Raw genomic sequence first — 17,415 nt, 5'->3', positions numbered from 1 at the left:
GCCATACGCTAACGACATGAACCTCCTAATCTGTTGTGTTCCTGCCTGCCTGCCTACGCACTGTGCTGCTGCTCCACACTAACTCTTGATTTTCGGTTCTAATTTAGATTCCGTTTTCGGTCGTCGGCGGCGGGCGGTGGTGGTGGCGTTCCCTCTGTGTGGGACCATTGATAAGGGACCTCAACACGCATATCGGCAACGGAGAAAAACTCGCAGTACACTCGGCGTGAGGTTGCTGCTGCAGCGGAAATCAGCGAGATACCGAGTGCGGCCCCAGTCGTCCGGGGGCTCCAAGCAACAGCAATAGCCCCGAAAAAGCTACGTTAACAACGGGCCCTTGAGGACAAGACGGCCCCCCTCACATCCTGTGGTTTGGGTTCGGAACCCCTTCGGCCAGCCGCCACGATAAGCGTTGATCAGCGTTTGCGCTGGCAGAAACGGCGGTGGATTATCGTCGCTAAGACAGTCGTCCCTTCGGTTGCGCCCAGAGTTTCTCGCCGCCCCCCGGATAGGTGTCGCCTGGAAACATGCGTGAATACAAAATCGTCGTCCTCGGCAGCGGCGGTGTCGGCAAATCGGCCCTGACCGTGCAGTTTGTTCAGGTGAGTTACTGTCTCGTATTTTTCCCCCCTAATGCTTTAAGAGGCTTATATGATGGGCCTTTCACGAGAGTCGGGTTTACAATGTTGTATCCGGTCCGGGTCCCCGGCTTCGGTCTATCCGCTTCAGGCGGGGCACGCAACTTTCGCAAAAGTATTTCAATCATGCAGAAGAGAGTTTTGCCCAGAGAATGTTTCTTCTACCTGTCGAACCCGTGAATTTGTTTCATCACGCAAACCGCCGGTTTTGCGTAGCTCACGTGGCTCGACGATGTAATGTTCCGTGAGCGGATAAAAAGCCAGACTTCATAGCAAAACTGCAAAGCGGAGATGCGCTTCCAAGGGCCAATCTTCATGAATTTTTTTGTGTGCAGAAAGCAACCAGCACACTGTTGAATCACGTGGATCCAGCCGTCTCCGTCAAGGGTCACGTGGAGGAAGCTATCGACATTCGACAGGGGCTCGCTGAGTTTGTTTAACCTTTCGCCCGGCACGGGATGGAACAACGGCGGGGAATACAACAGCGCATTCCGCAAGGTCCACTGTCCACAAAGTTTGCTCCCTCGGTGAACTTTTCGGTGCCCAACGTCGTCGTCGTCGTCGCCGTGTGGTTGATGGGTTTCGGTCAGTTGATAGATTTATGAAACCCCCCCGAGGCCCAGTACCGAAGGCCAGCGATTTTTTTGTGTCCTGCCTTCGTATTTGTAAAGTTGATTGAAATTGAAAGGAGGTAGTAGCGGTTCGACTGCGTGCTGCTGCGGTGCGGGCCGGTCCGTTGGGAAAGTAGAGTTGAATGTTTTTGACCCCCGGCAGTCCTCTTGTGGGCTTTTCGCTTTATTGAGCTTTACGTTTCCACTTCAAAGCCGCTTCGAAATGTGCCGCTTTTATCGCAAACAACACTTGACAAAAATCCAATAAAATAGGAATACTTTTAGAGAGACCGAACGGAAGGCATCGAAAGAATATCTTGAGAATCTCTCCGTCAGAAAAGCGCTGCTCCTCAAGTAGCTCGCGGCGTGGGTTGTTGCATCAGGTTGTTGCTCTGCGCGGCTGGCATCATCTGTCTTCATTAGTGTCGGGGCCTGGGGCCGGGAAGGCAAAGAACTTACTTCTGGTTACCGCGTTTTCACTAAACGTCAGAAGTGCTACAACTTTGGCCCAACAAAAGTTCCCCTGTTAATGGCGATGGCGGGTGAAGTTCGTAGCGGCTTTTTAGCGCAACATAACACTCCATCAACATCAATGTTTGATGATGCATCGTTTGATGTAGCTGTAGTGCACCGCAGGACGTTCATTACTTCGCACTCGATGACAAGGATCCGGTGTACGTGTATGCGAGTGGCGTAAAAGAAACTTCAAATGACTCTTTCAGTCACCGAAAGAGCGGTCCATCCAGGTTCTCCAGGAACTGCAGTGTTCTGCTCTCGTGTTGGTTGGCGTGTCAGAAACAATCTTCCGCACCGACGACGACAGAAGCCATGACATGTAGGAGTAGCACGTTCGGTCGGGATGGCAAGTAACAACACAATGGCTGCGGTTACTGTGGCGCGCCGATGACTCACGTCGAGTTACGGCTGTGTTTTCCTTCAAGAATTGGTTCGAAGGTTGGTAAATATTTATCGCGCAAATAGCTCGCCTGTTGCGCTCGCCTCTGTTAGCCACATTCCGCAGATCGATCTGATGCTGGGGGAATCGAAGCTGCGCCGGTGTCCGCGTGTGACGGATGACGGAGGCAACCGTTTTTTTCGAATCATCTTTTTACTGTTTTGACTGACGGCCACGAGCGTTTTCAAAACCGACGTTTCGCAAATATGTTTTGCCGTGTTTTGGTGTCTACTGTTTTGGCTGGTTTGGTCCTTTAGCTTAGGGGTTCCTATATCGTGTGTCGTATTAAAAAATATCAGAAGTTTTCGATGATGCTCTCCGTTCAAGTTGTTGGCGCCTGGATGGCTGCAAGACGCCGTACAGGCATAAATTGGGCATAGGGGTCTTTGTGAGTGTCAGAAGTCTGGCAAAAATTAATAAACTAGTAGCATCAAAACTATTGGATAGAGAACTTCATTACGGTGCTATAGGAAACGCAAGTTCCATAAATTTTTCCGTTTCGTCAAAGACCCCGTCCTGAACTTCTTTTCTTTGGTAAAATACGGATCGCTTCTTCTGGATAACTCCAAACGAACGGTCGAATTGTGGGCACAGCAGAAAATCGATTACACCCTTTCGCCTGATGACAACAGTTTGTAATGGACAATCCTCTTCCAATCCCATCCCAATCACACTACATAACATGCTTTTGCCCAAGATCGATTGTATATCGACTATACATCCTTCAGTCAATCCGTTGATCCTGATCATGGACATGGTTCCAAATTGCAGTAGCAGAGTAGGCTAAAATTTCCGTTCCTTCGGCGCAATAAGCAGATAACACATTGGCCTTTCCTACACGTTTCGTAAACAAAATGATCCTTTCGTGTTGCTGTACAGCTTGCATAACGAAATTAGTGTACTTTCCGAACGAGGTTTGCATAAAATAACATCCACCCGTCGTCATTCGGCATGTCTCAATTCGAACATGTTAATTCACGCGGCATCTCAAACTCGACCCGACTTCCCGAACGTCCTTCCGTCCTTCCTGCCTTCTGCCGCGTCCCATTGATTGGTTTATCACGGGATGTGCTGTGACAGCACCAAGCCAAGCGCCACCGAAACCCGGGGGGGAACCCGGCACATCCCACGCAGCTTAGCCTCGTGAGATATTCATAGCTAATGTCGAGCGAAACGTTCCCGTGAGAGAGAGAGACAGGGGAACAACCTCTCGGACGGAAGTCCTGGTGCTGTGGGTGGACGGACGAACGGTCCACAACCTGTTGCCGTGTCGGCGGACGGGCGCTCAGCCTTGTCACCCGCACGCTCGCTCCCTCTGTTTCTCTCCAAAGACAGCCAGATGGTGGTATAATAAATGAAGATATTTGGCAAACAGGATCAACCGGCGAGCGCACGGATCCTTGGCACGATTACACCGTTCCTGCGCGCCCCCTCACGGATGTTCCGTGCGCCGAGGAGGCCACCCACCCGAGAGATAGAGGGAGAGAACGGGAATATAAATGAATGGTGAAAACGTTGGGCGGTTGTTGGCTGTACCATTCGTAACTCTCGAATCCCGGAGACAAACCGGAGTGTAATGTGATCAGAAATTAGAATTATTCATCACATGGCGGCCAGGCAGGTTTTGTGTGCGCCACAGGAGGACATCACGAGGGCGCAAATAAATTGCTTCAAATACCGGTTGCCAAGCTCTCGCTCTCGAGGCGGCTCTCAAGCGCTTAAGAGGAGGAACCGAATCGTCGATCCGAAAGGTACCTAAGAGGAACACGGCAATTGATATCGAGTGTTCGCCATGGAGGAGTCAACGGACAGCAAAATTGGCGTGAAATTCTAGACACGCTGCGGAATGTGCTGATCCCGTTCCGAATTTCCGTGGCGACCACGATGACGGATATTTATTTGGCGAGGAGGTCACATTAAAACGTCGGGGCGCCGCCGTTTTAGCGAAGGTAACACCGGAAAATGCTCTGTTCCGAGAATGGGGATTTTTAATGTAGTTCTTACCGAAAACCACCCACTTCTCGTGGGGCCGCGTGGGCTTTACCGGCGATTCTGGTTCCTTTTGAAGCGACAGAACCACAAGCCGATCAGTGGTGTCTCGGTCCGGTCTTTTTTGGGCCCCTGAGGAATAGCTCAATTGGTTGGCAAGAGAACAGAAAACGGAGAAAAAGGAACAACATTTGTGTTCTGGGGATGCTTTTAGGGCGAATTTTGCGAAACGCACACATTTCGGCATTCGTCGCTGGGCGTCGTTCCGTCGTCCAGCCAAGACCACCAAGTTCCAGGAGCTTTCGATCAAAGAACGGACTCGGAACCTTTCGGCGTTTCCGCGAAAGTGTAGAGAGTATTTTCCTAAAATCCTCCGCGTGACCTTTACGGTGTTTTGGGGGTTTCCTAATGCTCTGCGAATGCCTGCAAAGATTATTTGCCTCTTCACTTTGTTTCTCCGCGTGTCCGCTCTGGCGGACGGCCGTTTTGGGACGAGACAGTTTGGGCAGAGTAATTAGTGATTAAAAGCAATCGCCCCTTTTTGACAGCTTGCGGGACACTTTCTCACACCCGGAGAGGAAAAGATTACATTTCTGTTAATGGCCAGTAATATGCTAATACGCTTTTTATTGTTTCTCCATTTGGAGAGTATTAAACAAACAATCTGTGGAATTGTTAGGGTCAGGAATTAAAGGCAGTTGTTGGAAGTAACATTTCTCAATCAGAATGATGCGGTTGGGGTATTTAAATCGATTTGAATTACATTTCAATTGCAAACACGATATCGACGTCATCAGGAGTTCATTATCCTTCAACAGGCGGTCGGAGGAGGATGGTCTGTTTATAGTGCGTGGTGCGCCATTTGGGCCCCATCAAATGGCTGTTAAATTAATGGGCTTCAATACGGTGGGGTGACCACATAATCGTACTTTGTGCCCCGCCAATTCCGCTAATTCTGCGGCTTCCCAAAAGCTCCGTTACCGCGTTCTCAACAACTATCTATCGGCAACGGCCAATTACGGTGGTGTAGCAGATGCTCCAATGCATTGTACAAGTTTTTAATTTAAATTAATCGACCCGGCAAACTCAAAATCAACATGTCACAAAGTCCGATCGAACACCGAACCAATTTATAATGCTTTTCAGTTGGTCTTCGACCAACACTTCGTTCTTTTGAGGCCCAAATGGTCACTCACAATGGTTTTCACTGATTTTTTCGATAGACCACGCCAAAAGATTAAATTGTATTAATTTCTCTTGGTTTTTGTCGAATTAATCAAGCTTAAAAATACCGATTAGAAATAACAAGCTTAGAAATATCGAACAAAGGGGGGCAAGCGTCGTCCGAACCGGTAGACGGTCGCCTTAGGGACTTTCACGGTAGAATGCGGCGTACCACAGGATTGAGCGACTCGGTGGCCACAAAGGTATTGCCAAATTGTCCGGAAAATCACCCAAGAATGGTGAAGAATCGATCGACACACACTATCCCTTTGGTTGCTGCGTCTTCGCACGAAACCGGACCCCGTGCGAAGGAGGAGGATCCGTTTTTGGGGCTGGGACCCGGGGTTGTTTGGGTTTCTAATCCCACCCCGTGGGTGGCAGCACGAAAGCACGAGGGGAGGGCGCCCGAGAGACAGAAATCAAATTTAAAAGTATGTCGGCCAAAAAGCGCTTCGTTTTATTCGTGTTAGCGCGGCCGCGTCCGGTCGGTCGGGGTCGACCTTATGGTCCGCCGGGAACCGCCTTTCCGGCGTTTCGTGAACATCAAATTTGCATTGATTGACACATACGTGCCGCCGTCGCTGCCGCTGGCCGACCGCGGAGGGGACCGTAAATAAGGATTAACATGAGCTCATTTGTTGTTGTTTGTTCTTCTTGCCTGGCCTGGGAAGATTATGTTGGGTTGGCCGAGCAGAGGCGTGTGTGTGGAGCATAATGAGTTTATGCGTTAAATTCGAGACCTCTCGGCGGTCACACTTTAATCGGCAATGGCTATCGATTTACGATCAACCCCGACGTTTTAACATGCAACGCTGGTAGACTTGTGAGCATTCGAAGAATTAACATGCACAATGTTCGGTGTCTGAAGCTCATCATCGGGGCCAATAGGACAGAGTCGGACAGTTATTTCGAGTTTTAAGTTCTTCTTCGTTTTTTTATCGACAAAACAATAGTTCCTATGCTAAACTATTCCGGTCGTTGGGTACATGTGTTGCATTCTTGCCTTCGGCCGACTGCCACCACTAGACTTGGTCATCATCGTCTAGAATCGGGAGCCCCATTACAGAACAAAACGCAGAAGTGTAGAGAGAATGGAGACAAAAATGCGGCCAACTACTTCACCCTGGCAGCTGTTGTGTTGGTTGCACAACGATGCCTCAAGTCCGCGTTCCTGGCGACAAGAGGTCACCCCGCGTCGCACCCCGCGTTGCTTCTTTCCATTCCATGATCGTTGTGTGGTTTGGGGACTACTCGGCCAGCCGTGCACTTATGCTACTTCATTCTTTGACACATCATGCAGTCACAGGAGGTTCTGCCGGGCTGTGGCTACCCTTAGACCGGCCACCACCCTGCATTTGCTTTGACAATTCGTAACAATCATAACGTGTGTCGTGTCGAATTGTTTCGCTGCCTCCAACAAGGTCCAACCATGGTCCGATCCGTCTGAGAAAATCGAATTCTTGTCTCGTCTCGTTCCACGTGAAAGTTTCTTCAATTTGCATCATAGAGTCCGATTTTGTGCCCCGGAAATCCCCAGGATGCGGGCCCCGACCCATCAACTGCGCAAAGGGTTGGACCATTTTTGCCGTACCCCCGTCATCCCATGAACCCCACTTTGTATCCACTTTCCACCGAACGAGGTGGCCCTTCCTTCAGCTGGGCTGCCGCTGACAGATTACTGTCGTCAGACGCATCATAACGCGCCCAACCACACCGAGACACACAGTGAACGGGACGGGACAGGCCCGGGGCTTCCTCTCGGCTTCCCGTCGTCCTCCACGTCATAATCGATGGATTTATTGCGGCCCCACCGGTCGGTTGGGCTTCCCGGTTCCAAGGAACGACACAGCACAGAGACCCCCCGTGGCCATCTCTCCTGCTACTGCCACAAAGGCCGCTGGTAATTGCTCCGTGCACGTCGTCGTGCATGCAGCAGCGCGTTCCGTTTTCGGAACGGAAGCAGCTGTTACCGTGTCACTCTTCGATCCGACGGATCCTCTCGGGCTGTGCAATGCTCTGCGATTATGTCCACAGGGGCGCACACAGAGCGGCCCGCCCCATGTTGAGGTGAAAAAGGAAGCGACCGTTGTTATTGGAGTGACGCGCTCGCGCATCCTTTCCGGGCGGGCCCCAGGAGTGAATGCTCTGGAAGCACGCGGTTGTGTGCTGTTGTGTCCCCTGTCCGGAGACAGACAGAGAGAGCTGATGGGGGGCGCATGTTGTGATGTGGGTCATGGGGTTCAAAACTGATTATTATTTTAACACCAGACCGCCCGCCCGCCAGCACCGCACACCCAGTCCTGGCCACGTCCCAAAGGAAGGATGTTGTGTGCTACCTTATGGCTTACCGTCCTGCGTCCTGCATTATGGCTGGCTGTTTTCCTTCCCGAGTAGAGCCTGGCCCCAGAAGACAGGTTTCTGTCAGGAGCGCGTATAAGCGATGATGGCACTACTTAAAGTGACCGACGACACGTACGCTTCACCGGCCGGGGATTAAGTTTGTGTTTTGTAGCAAACGAAACGACCTTAGTTTCAGTCTTAGTTTTCCAGGAACGTTTCTTATTTAAACACTGTTTTGTTTGATGGTTGGTGTAACTCATAACGGTTGCAATTAAACATCATAAGACAGCTACTGCCATCACGCATCTAACGCAGTATAGGTTTTTTGCAGGAAGTACTTTAATATGACGAAAAGTGTTACCGAAAGTGATCATATTTTAATGGATGTTCAAGGTAAACATGCTCTTGCTGAGAGAACGTGTCGGATGTGGTTGGCACGGTTAAAAGCGTTGATTTAGGCTTGCAAGACCAAGAGCGACCTGAACAGTCAAAAAAGATTGATGATGAAGAATTGGTAGCATTGCTCGATCAAAATGCATGTCAGATGCAAAAAGAACTTGCAGAAATGGTAGGACTTGACCACACGACAGTTTCCCATCGCCTGAGTGCCGTGGGAATGATTAGGAAAATGTCTATTACGAAATATTCACTGCGCAAAGGTTATGCTGTGCATATGGTGGGATATGAAAGGTGTGGTGTACTTTGAGCTTTTAAAACCTTTTGAAACTATTGATGGGCAACACTATCGACAACAATTAATGTGTTTGAAGTAAGCTTTGGCCATAAAACGACCATAATGGGATAAAAGACATGGTATACCGATTTTTGAACATGATAACGCTCGACCACACAACACAAAACCGGTCAAAGTCAATCTTAAAAATGTCGGGTGAGAACTGTTATCCCACTCGCCATATTCACCAGGTATTGCTCCTTCGGACTACATGTTCCGTTGCATGAGTAATGATTTGGCAGCACACTCCTGGCACTTGGCAGGTTCACTCCTTATGAAAGTATTGAAAAATGGGCCTCTAGAGACGAGGAATTATATCGACAGGAAACCCTTTAATTACCTGAAAGAAGGGACAAAGTAGTAGCTAACGACGGACAATACTTTCATTAAAGTAGTCATACGTTTTGTTATTGTAGTTAGGTTACAAATGTCGAATTAAAACGGCAAGAATTAATCCAAACACCTAATAGCTTTCAAACTATGTTTCCTTAATCAAATATCGTTATTTATCGAATATACTGTGGTATGTGGTTTAGGAATCTTGTATATTCTTTTGCGCCCGTACCCCGGAACACTCGAGCGGCCCGAGCAAAGTTATCCCATTGGGATCAGCTCGGAGTGGTCCACTAGTAAACCCCAACCCACAACAGTGACCAAAGATGGCCAAAAAAGCACCGTCTAGAAACTTAGCTGCGGACCCGAACCGGAAGCGGAGCGGAGAGAAATTTACTCCGAAGTTAGTCACGTCATTTGTCTAGGGGGAAAATCGTGTATCGTGTCCGTAGTTATCGACCATCCGGCACCGGAGTGTCGTCCGCTATACGCGACTCACCACTACAGGCCGTTGATTAGGCCATGGCCTGGCCGATGGGGCCAAGAATTCCCCATTTGCTGTTATCGCAATCACCCCACTGACTGGCGTGCACTCTACGCAACCGATGGCTCATTAGGATACGTGGCCAGGCGAAGGCTTCCCTTATCAGAGGGGGGACTACAACGCAACAGCGGCGAAGGGAAGCGCTTGATATCGCCACCCCAGGGCCAACTCATTGCGCGGGGGTCACACTCATAATGCTGCAGATAAAAGTTGGACGTGTGTTTGGACGAGATTGATTTGCGTATTTCCACCGTGCCCGTCCCATTTGTCCTGTCCCTGGGGTGGTGAACGCACGTCATCAACCATCGCCGCGGCGACGGACGTCAGCTGATTGTCAGCCAGCTGGCGGGACGACAGGCACGGGCGGGCCATCTGTGGGTGGTTGCAAATTTCATTTCACCCTCATCCTAGTTTCGGCACCAAAATGGACGAATGCGCTGGTGTGGCAGTAGCGGGTAGGTAGGTGGTGGCCAACCGCTACACTCCATCCCCACTGCATGACACTTTCATATGCATGAATGAAACGGGGCCGGGTGGGCGAGATCTGTAAAGACTCCCTCGTATAGGCCAATTACTGATTGCTCCCACTTGCCCTGGAGCTGCTGCTCCGTGGCCATCTGTGCGCTCAGAGGCCCATCAGCGGTGGTCGCCGTAATATTTCGGGGGTCGCAGGAAAGGAACCCGTATGGCTCGCACTCAGAATCGTAGGTAGGTAAACTTCGAAGCGCACTGTTCCGTGACCGCTAATGGACAGCAACGAAAGAGATCACCTTTGGTCGGCGGATTGTGTGTGACGTCAATACTGCTGCTGGCGGGCGGCGTCGAAGGAAACGCCAACACAGAGAAGCCCCGTTACGGTGGCAGTGTGTGCCGTCCAAGGTGAGGCACATTTTGGGACCACTCCACTAGCAGCAAGTGCAGCATAACTGAGTGACTGGACCGCGCACGGCTCGCTCCAGCTGGAAGGAGGCGTTAGTGGGCGCCGTCAGCCTGCGTAGGGGTTTACGGTAAATGTCACGAGTGGGGCACTAACGCCCCGTCGACATCTGGTGTCTATTATATGCAAAAAATTAAACCAAACTTTCCATCGGCCGCCAACGCGCCCTTTGCATGCAAATGGGGCGCAGACCAGCATCGGGTAGGGGTTTTTGGACAATTTCAACTCCCAGCCCTCTAGCGTTCTTCCCAAGAATTTTCCCCCCGTAGCCTGCGGGTGCAGCTGATGCAACTCGAGCACAATTCAGAACAATTATGAGCGTTGATTCTCCCGACCGTTTCCCGACCGGAACCACCGAAAGAGAATGTTTTCTGGTTCATTTTGGTCCCGTTTTTTTGTATGTAATAGAACTTTTCTACGAAATCGATTACCACGTTTAAAGTCAGAAACTCCGCTTTTAATGTACTAATTGAAAGCGAAGAGTCCTTATACACTTTCAACATTCGTTCATAAATTTCCTTTGCTTTTAAACCTTCCGAAAATAAAAATTAAATCACTGCACCATACTTGATTTTTCCATTGTAAAAAAACCTGTGACACGTCGATACTAAATGGCTTGTAAAAAAGAATTAAGTGATCGATTGAAATGAAACTTCACATTCACTTTCATATGAAGAGTGTACCATGATAACAAATCAATATTAGGACTCGTTCCGCTGCGCTCTTTGTTCGGAATGAAGCTACGAACTCGAGGCTCCGAACTTATTGAACATCCCAGTACTTCAGCCTGAAGGTCCTGGTGCGTCCAGCTTTACCAACCGGGAAACCGGGATTTCTTTCTCTCGCCCGGGCTGATTCACAGGCGATAAAAAGACGTCCTGGTAATGCTTTACGCCTTGATTTGCGAGCAAACAAAGTTGGTTCTCACTACAAAATATTTGTTTTTCCAATCGTTGGCCTTTCCGATACATTCGAACTCGAAGTTACGTTATCGAACTGAGACATCGAACCGACTGCGGCGTTCAATGTGTGTCGTCGCCCCTTTCTCTGCTGCCCCTCTGACGGACAGCGATTGGACGAGGCGAGGGCGAACGCGACTGAAACACGCGTCTAATGATCGCTTCACACGCATAGATTGCAGTCAAATAAGTTGCCTTCCTCGTCCGGCTCTAATAAGCCACTGGGAAACGGTTGGGGTGTGTGCTCGCATGATGAGTAATGGTGGTCTTCGAAATTACCTTATTCGCTTGTTGGTTTGGGGCCTCTGCCGCCTTCGGTGCATTTTCTACTAATCGATCGGCAGGACCAAAGTCCGGAGCTACTAACTTCACTTCACAAATCAAGCAATCATATAGCCAGCAGCGCGTGTGTGGGTCATTAACTTAATACTGGACCCCCATCACAAATATAGCTTCTTTTGCGAGCTGCTGGTTTTCGATGGCCACCCGGTCGGCCGCCCATCCAAGACCTAATCCAGGTTCTAATTAACGAGTTTAAAACAGTTCCCAGTTTAATGTGCCTCGTTCCTGTGGTGCAGGAAAGCAGGCAGCAGCGGCAGCGGCAGCGATTGGGAAAAGGTGTACTGCTGTTGTAATCCCTCGATAAAGGGGGCTCGATTAGCTTGAGCGAGGAAAACCTAGTCCACGGTGTCCAGTAACGGGCGCGGGGGGCTTCTATAAAACACAAACACCAAACAAAAACATCCCAACAAACTCTCTGGTTAATGTTGTTTTACTAGGGCCCCCGTCTAATTCTTGTGAACCTAAAAGCAACAGTTATATTTACTTTAGGGCGGGCACCTAGGAACTAGGCCAAACGCCGCATCATCACGCCCATCCCCCGGCCCGAGACGTGTTCGGTAGCAGACGCCGTCATCGGATGTTGGCTGTCCGATAGACCATACACTACAATCCCGGCCCGGCCCGGTCCGGCCCCGGGGGAACCCTTGAGTGCTCGGAGCACGTGTGTAGAGACCGGGTGCGCTGCGTACGGCCGTCCATCGACGGCCAATGATCTGGCATTTAAGGGTTTATCGTGTGGTGCACCATCCCTACGCCTGAAAGGCGAGAGGACCAATGAGATATGCCGTGATGATGATGATGATGATGCTTTGATTGTGGTGGTTTCGATCAGTTACTGTTGATAACGTCCGTAAAGTGGCGTACTTTTTTCCAGCTCTCGTTTGAAGCTCGCTGGTTGCTCTCTTCGGCGCCGATGGCCCGCACCTCTCGTGTTCGCCGCGCCGCGAACCTGGTAAAGATGAAACCGATAGATCTTGAGGCGAAAGCGTGCTTACCGGCCGTTGGACGCGTCAGATAATACACCATGCGCCGTGGTTCGCTCCTCCTGTGTTTGTGCGGTGCGGTTTTTATGCTCCTTCTCCCCCGTGCTCTAATGCCGATGGATGGATGCAATAAATTTAATCTATTTTCCATTATTTATTCATCCGAGACGCGGACGCGCCGGAACTGTTTGCTATGGGCTGCTGCTGCTGCTGCTAATATACCACCATCGTCGCCGCATAAAACACGGGCCACTGTGTAGTGTTCCTGCTGATATGTGGGGGCACGTTGGGAACGATATTGTGTAGCGAAAGTAACATGGAACGACATCCTTCAGACTGTGCCCATCGTCGCAGCTGATGCGCGAGAAAGAGAAGCGTGACTCGTACAAATTTCCGCGATGGGGAGCTTTCCACGGTACTCTGTTTCACATTGTGGATGGGTCAGAATAAAGGGAACATACTGCTCTGGGTGGTGTAGCTCTTTAATCCATTGTCACGAGCGTTTTGTGGTATGTTGTTGAAATTTGAAATGTGTATGATTTTACGTTGCAACATTAATTAACAATGATCATTTTTCCTCACAAAGTTTGGTAGGAAAAGTTCATGTCGAACACCTAGCCTACTAGATTCCGTCAGACTTCAGGACCACAATAGGGTGTAGCGCGACAGGAAGCAATGCAATGCGATGCATGCTATGTCAAACGATGCTCAATCAAAGCTCAACACAGTCCACCTGACGACGGTATGCTAGTTGGCACTCCGGGGGCCATGATGGCCTTCCAATGAAACGCCCGACGAATCTCGTTAGCGTCGCTGAAATTGGCGAGACAACAAGAGTGGTGTATGACGATGTATTTGATAATGAATCTGCAAAACCAACTGCCTCTCGGCGGATGCTGAGCAAAGCAATCCTTGCCGTTCGTTCGTGTTCGTTTGCCGGGCTGACGGCTCTATGCAGAAGAGCAGGCCATCCGGGGCAGCAGCGCGCTATGGGACCGTTAAAAAATCGCCCCACGACCAATGATTGCGCAGCGGCGCGGTGGAGGGTTTGTTAGGAAATAAGTTCGTAATGTAATTGACTCGGCGATAATTGGCAAATCATCATGGCGCTGGAGGCCACCATCGCATAATGATGAGTTTGACGTTTCGCTCTTCACTGGCGCGCTCTTGTCGTCGTTTTCGAACGAAAAATGTAGCACCACGACGATCGATTGATTCCGTTTCGAGAGCGGTCGTCTCAGGATTCGACGCTAGCTAATCACCAGTTTTCAAATCGACCCGATCGGCGCGCGAGGCTTTTGCCTTTTTTTTGTTGGTTGTGACCGGAATGTTTGTTTAACACCACTCGGTGTCAGTAGCAATTACCATGCCCGAAAGTGGAGGTGATGAATTCCCTTTGGGCGTCCTTCAGCTGTGTTGGACGACGAAATGAAACAGACTACAATTAATCCAAGTACACTGCTGCTGCTAATCTTACCGCTCGCTCGGCTGTCTAATCTAATTGTGTAGCGTCATCGTTCCTTTCGAGCATCACTTTCCTCTGTTTTCTTTCGCTGAAACATGCTTGTGGTGATTATTTTGAATTCTGGCCGATGCGGTCCGATGTGGCTTCCGGGCTTGATAGGCTCCGGAGGCACACTGGTACGGAAAGATGCGAGAGAGAAGCGATGAATGACTTTAAATTCATTCACACTGATACCGCCAACTACGGCACGGCAACGAGCACGGTTGCGACGGTTGCCAAGGTGCTCAAATTGCTAGACAGGACATTTCTACAGATTTCTGTTTGCTTTTCATTACACGAATTAGTTATTACGCGTTTCGTGCCAACTACTGTGCTGATTTGCATCCTATGCGAGTTCTGCGACAGGGAATGGCAATGGCAACAGAACTCCAAAAAGCAAATGCTTCCACGTTAAAGAAGATGAAAAGTGCTTATTAGGATGTTTCCTTGATTTTATTCGTAGGCTCGTCACATCACGTCTCACTAAATCACTTGCTTTTACGTGCATTTTAAATTGTAATTTCGTAAGCTCCGAGCAGAGAATGGTACCCGCAATCAAATGAAGGAAACACGTCCTGTCGTTGCCATGGAATGACGCTGGCAGGCGATTTGTCCTCTCTGCAGCGCAAATGATTCCAGACACACTGCTGTGTCTACACCGCTTTCCCATTGTTGTTTTATCCGGACGCGGCTGTACATCTATCTTTCAACATTTTACGGTCGGGCTTCAATTTGCCGAGCAACTTCAAACCCCATCAGTTTCCGCAGTGACCGCGAAACCTCCTTCCGCTCGGAAGGAAAATGTCTGGTATTCGGTTTAATTTTCTATTAATTCGTTTACCCAAGCGAACGTCTGTCCCGGGTCTGTCAAACTGGTTCGGGACATTTGTGCCGTATTGTTGTGCTCTCCCAGGGAAAAAGCGCACAGGTGCCGGTGCTACAGTTTCGGGAAAATAAGCTTTCCGCGTGCCCTTGTGCCAGTGTTGCGGTTTGACTCTTGCGGACTGCGAATTCGATTCAGAACCCACCCTTTAGCTACCCTTGGCCAACGGGGATTTGATTACTCTTTTCTCACCTAGCGCGCACTTCCATTGGCCAACTAATGCGAACAAGAGCCGAACTCCCCGCCGAAGTCTGTCGGTAGGGAGAGCAACCCACTGCGTGGGATTTTGGTTCGGATGGGGGCCGGTTCGGTGCACGGCGCCGCTGACTGTTGTGGGCGAAAAGATTAATTTCGTCCGTAAGCCACGTGGAGTTTAGTAATGACATTTATGCCAGCATCCATCCGGTAGAGCGCGTTGTAGCAGAGAGTGGCAACGAAAATCTAGTATTGCGCGTGGGTCGTCCTTTGTGGAAGATTTCCCCGTCAAAGCCATTTTAATGGTCTTTTCATGGCCCTACGCGGCCCCCGCTAACACGCAGCGTGTAACCTAATATTTAGTCCAATCTACAAACAAGGCTCTCTTTATGTTTGATAACCCACAACCCCACCCCCGTAAATACTGCCATCGCGGCCCCGTGTGGACACTGCTTAACGTTACTTGTTTCTTTGCAGGGTATATTTGTCGAAAAGTATGATCCCACGATAGAGGACAGCTACCGGAAACAGGTGGAGGTGGACGGTCAGCAGTGTATGCTGGAAATTTTGGACACAGCCGGCACGGTAAGTTTAAACAGGCCCCTTGGGTGTTTGGTGTTCACCGTGATAATCGCAATCGTTTCACAGGAACAATTTACGGCGATGCGTGATCTGTACATGAAAAATGGCCAAGGATTCGTGCTAGTGTACTCCATAACGGCGCAGTCAACCTTCAACGATTTACAGGATCTGCGGGAGCAAATCTTGAGGGTGAAGGTAAGGAACTCACTCAACGTCAGATCATCACGATGTGGGGAGAATCGCTGGTTATAACAATTGCTTTGTCTCCTCCCCGCTCCCACACAGGACACGGATGATGTGCCGATGGTGTTGGTCGGTAACAAATGCGATCTCGAGGATGAGCGAGTCGTGGGCAAGGATCTGGGCAGGAGTCTCGCCACGCAGTTTAACTGTGCATTCATGGAAACGTCTGCCAAAGCCAAAATTAATGTTAACGACGTGAGTAAACGGACGACTGCGGTCAGCCGACCCAACAGCCACTTTGCAACGCACAAGCTAACGTTTTTGTTTTCTTTTTCCATTATGTTTCCCGTTTCCCGCAGATCTTCTACGACTTAGTGCAACAAATCAACAAGAAATCGCCCGAAAGAAAGCCCAATAAAAAGAAGAAATCGCTGTGTGTTCTTCTGTAAAAAATGAATCATTTATTAGGGCAGAATGAAAAGTTTAACAAACACAAATACAATCCATAGGAAAAAAAACCAGCAGTAAGTGCAGTGAACAAGATTTAAAGAAAAACAAAAGAAATAAAATAAAAAAATGAAGGTTGAGCCAGGCTTGGCGCAAGAGGGCGAGGCAACAGCGAGGAGATAATCAGTAAGGTTGCGAGATATGAAAGCGTCATTAAAGGGGTTAAAAATTATGGAATAATTAAGAACTTTAAGGAAAGGTAAACGCAGTTATATATACAATTACATACTAGACACACTACCATTAAATACACTCTACACACACACACGCGCATAACACGAGTTCTCGTGACGACACGATCGCACTGAGAGATGAAGGAATGGATGAGACAGGCAGAGAGGGATCACAACACACATACACACACACAAACACACATTTCACTCGGACACGAAAAAAAAAGGAAGGAGACGGATGGTTGAGGATCGTTGAGGATCGTGTTTAAATCGTTAAATGCAGACATGAATTGATTATTAACGGAGGAAACAAAACATGCACCTATACAAACACGGACACAAGGAGCTGATCAAATGGAATCAAATTTAACAATAGAGAGCGAGAGAGTGCACACACTGTGCGGCGGCAACAAGTAACGGTAACATCCATCCGGCGGTGGTGGTGCAACAGCAGAAATACAGAACTGGGATGGTTACAAGCCACACCATGATTCTGGAAGATGGAAATGTCGCAAACTAATGGCGCTCGTGGCATTTACGCAGCGATCATCGTGTCTTGATCACGTGCAAGGGCGCAACGGCACCCCCATCGTTTGACCGCTTGGATGTTGTGACCGCTCTGGCAAGGGTATAGTGGAGGGACGGAAAGGTTGCAAATAGAGATAACACGCGAAAGACAACGTTGAGTGACAAGTAAAAACCCGATAGCACGTACTTGTTTTATCGCCTATACATTTGTTTCTGAAAGAAGACATTCACACACGTACACGATTGGGCTGCCATTCTAAATAACACACCTA

General features: G+C 49.3%; 1 protein-coding gene across 1 annotated transcript in view; it reads left to right on the top strand.

Moving 5' to 3' along the window:
- The window catches only part of LOC128270567 (ras-related protein Rap1), a 24,169-nt gene extending 6,754 nt beyond the window's left edge, over positions 1-17,415 (top strand). Inside the window, exons 3-7 of the mRNA XM_053007978.1 lie at positions 108-602; positions 15,648-15,755; positions 15,819-15,947; positions 16,038-16,190; positions 16,295-17,415. Coding sequence (XP_052863938.1) covers positions 528-602; positions 15,648-15,755; positions 15,819-15,947; positions 16,038-16,190; positions 16,295-16,384 — 555 coding nt within the window. The 5' untranslated portion in view covers positions 108-527 and the 3' untranslated portion in view covers positions 16,385-17,415. The remainder of the gene's footprint in view (positions 1-107; positions 603-15,647; positions 15,756-15,818; positions 15,948-16,037; positions 16,191-16,294) is intronic.

This window comes from Anopheles cruzii, chromosome 3 (genome assembly GCF_943734635.1).
Source record: "Anopheles cruzii chromosome 3, idAnoCruzAS_RS32_06, whole genome shotgun sequence".
Taxonomy (NCBI): Eukaryota; Metazoa; Arthropoda; class Insecta; order Diptera; family Culicidae; genus Anopheles; species Anopheles cruzii.
The sequence above is the reverse complement of the archived record's forward strand: the minus strand, read 5'-3'. Positions and strand labels throughout refer to the sequence as shown.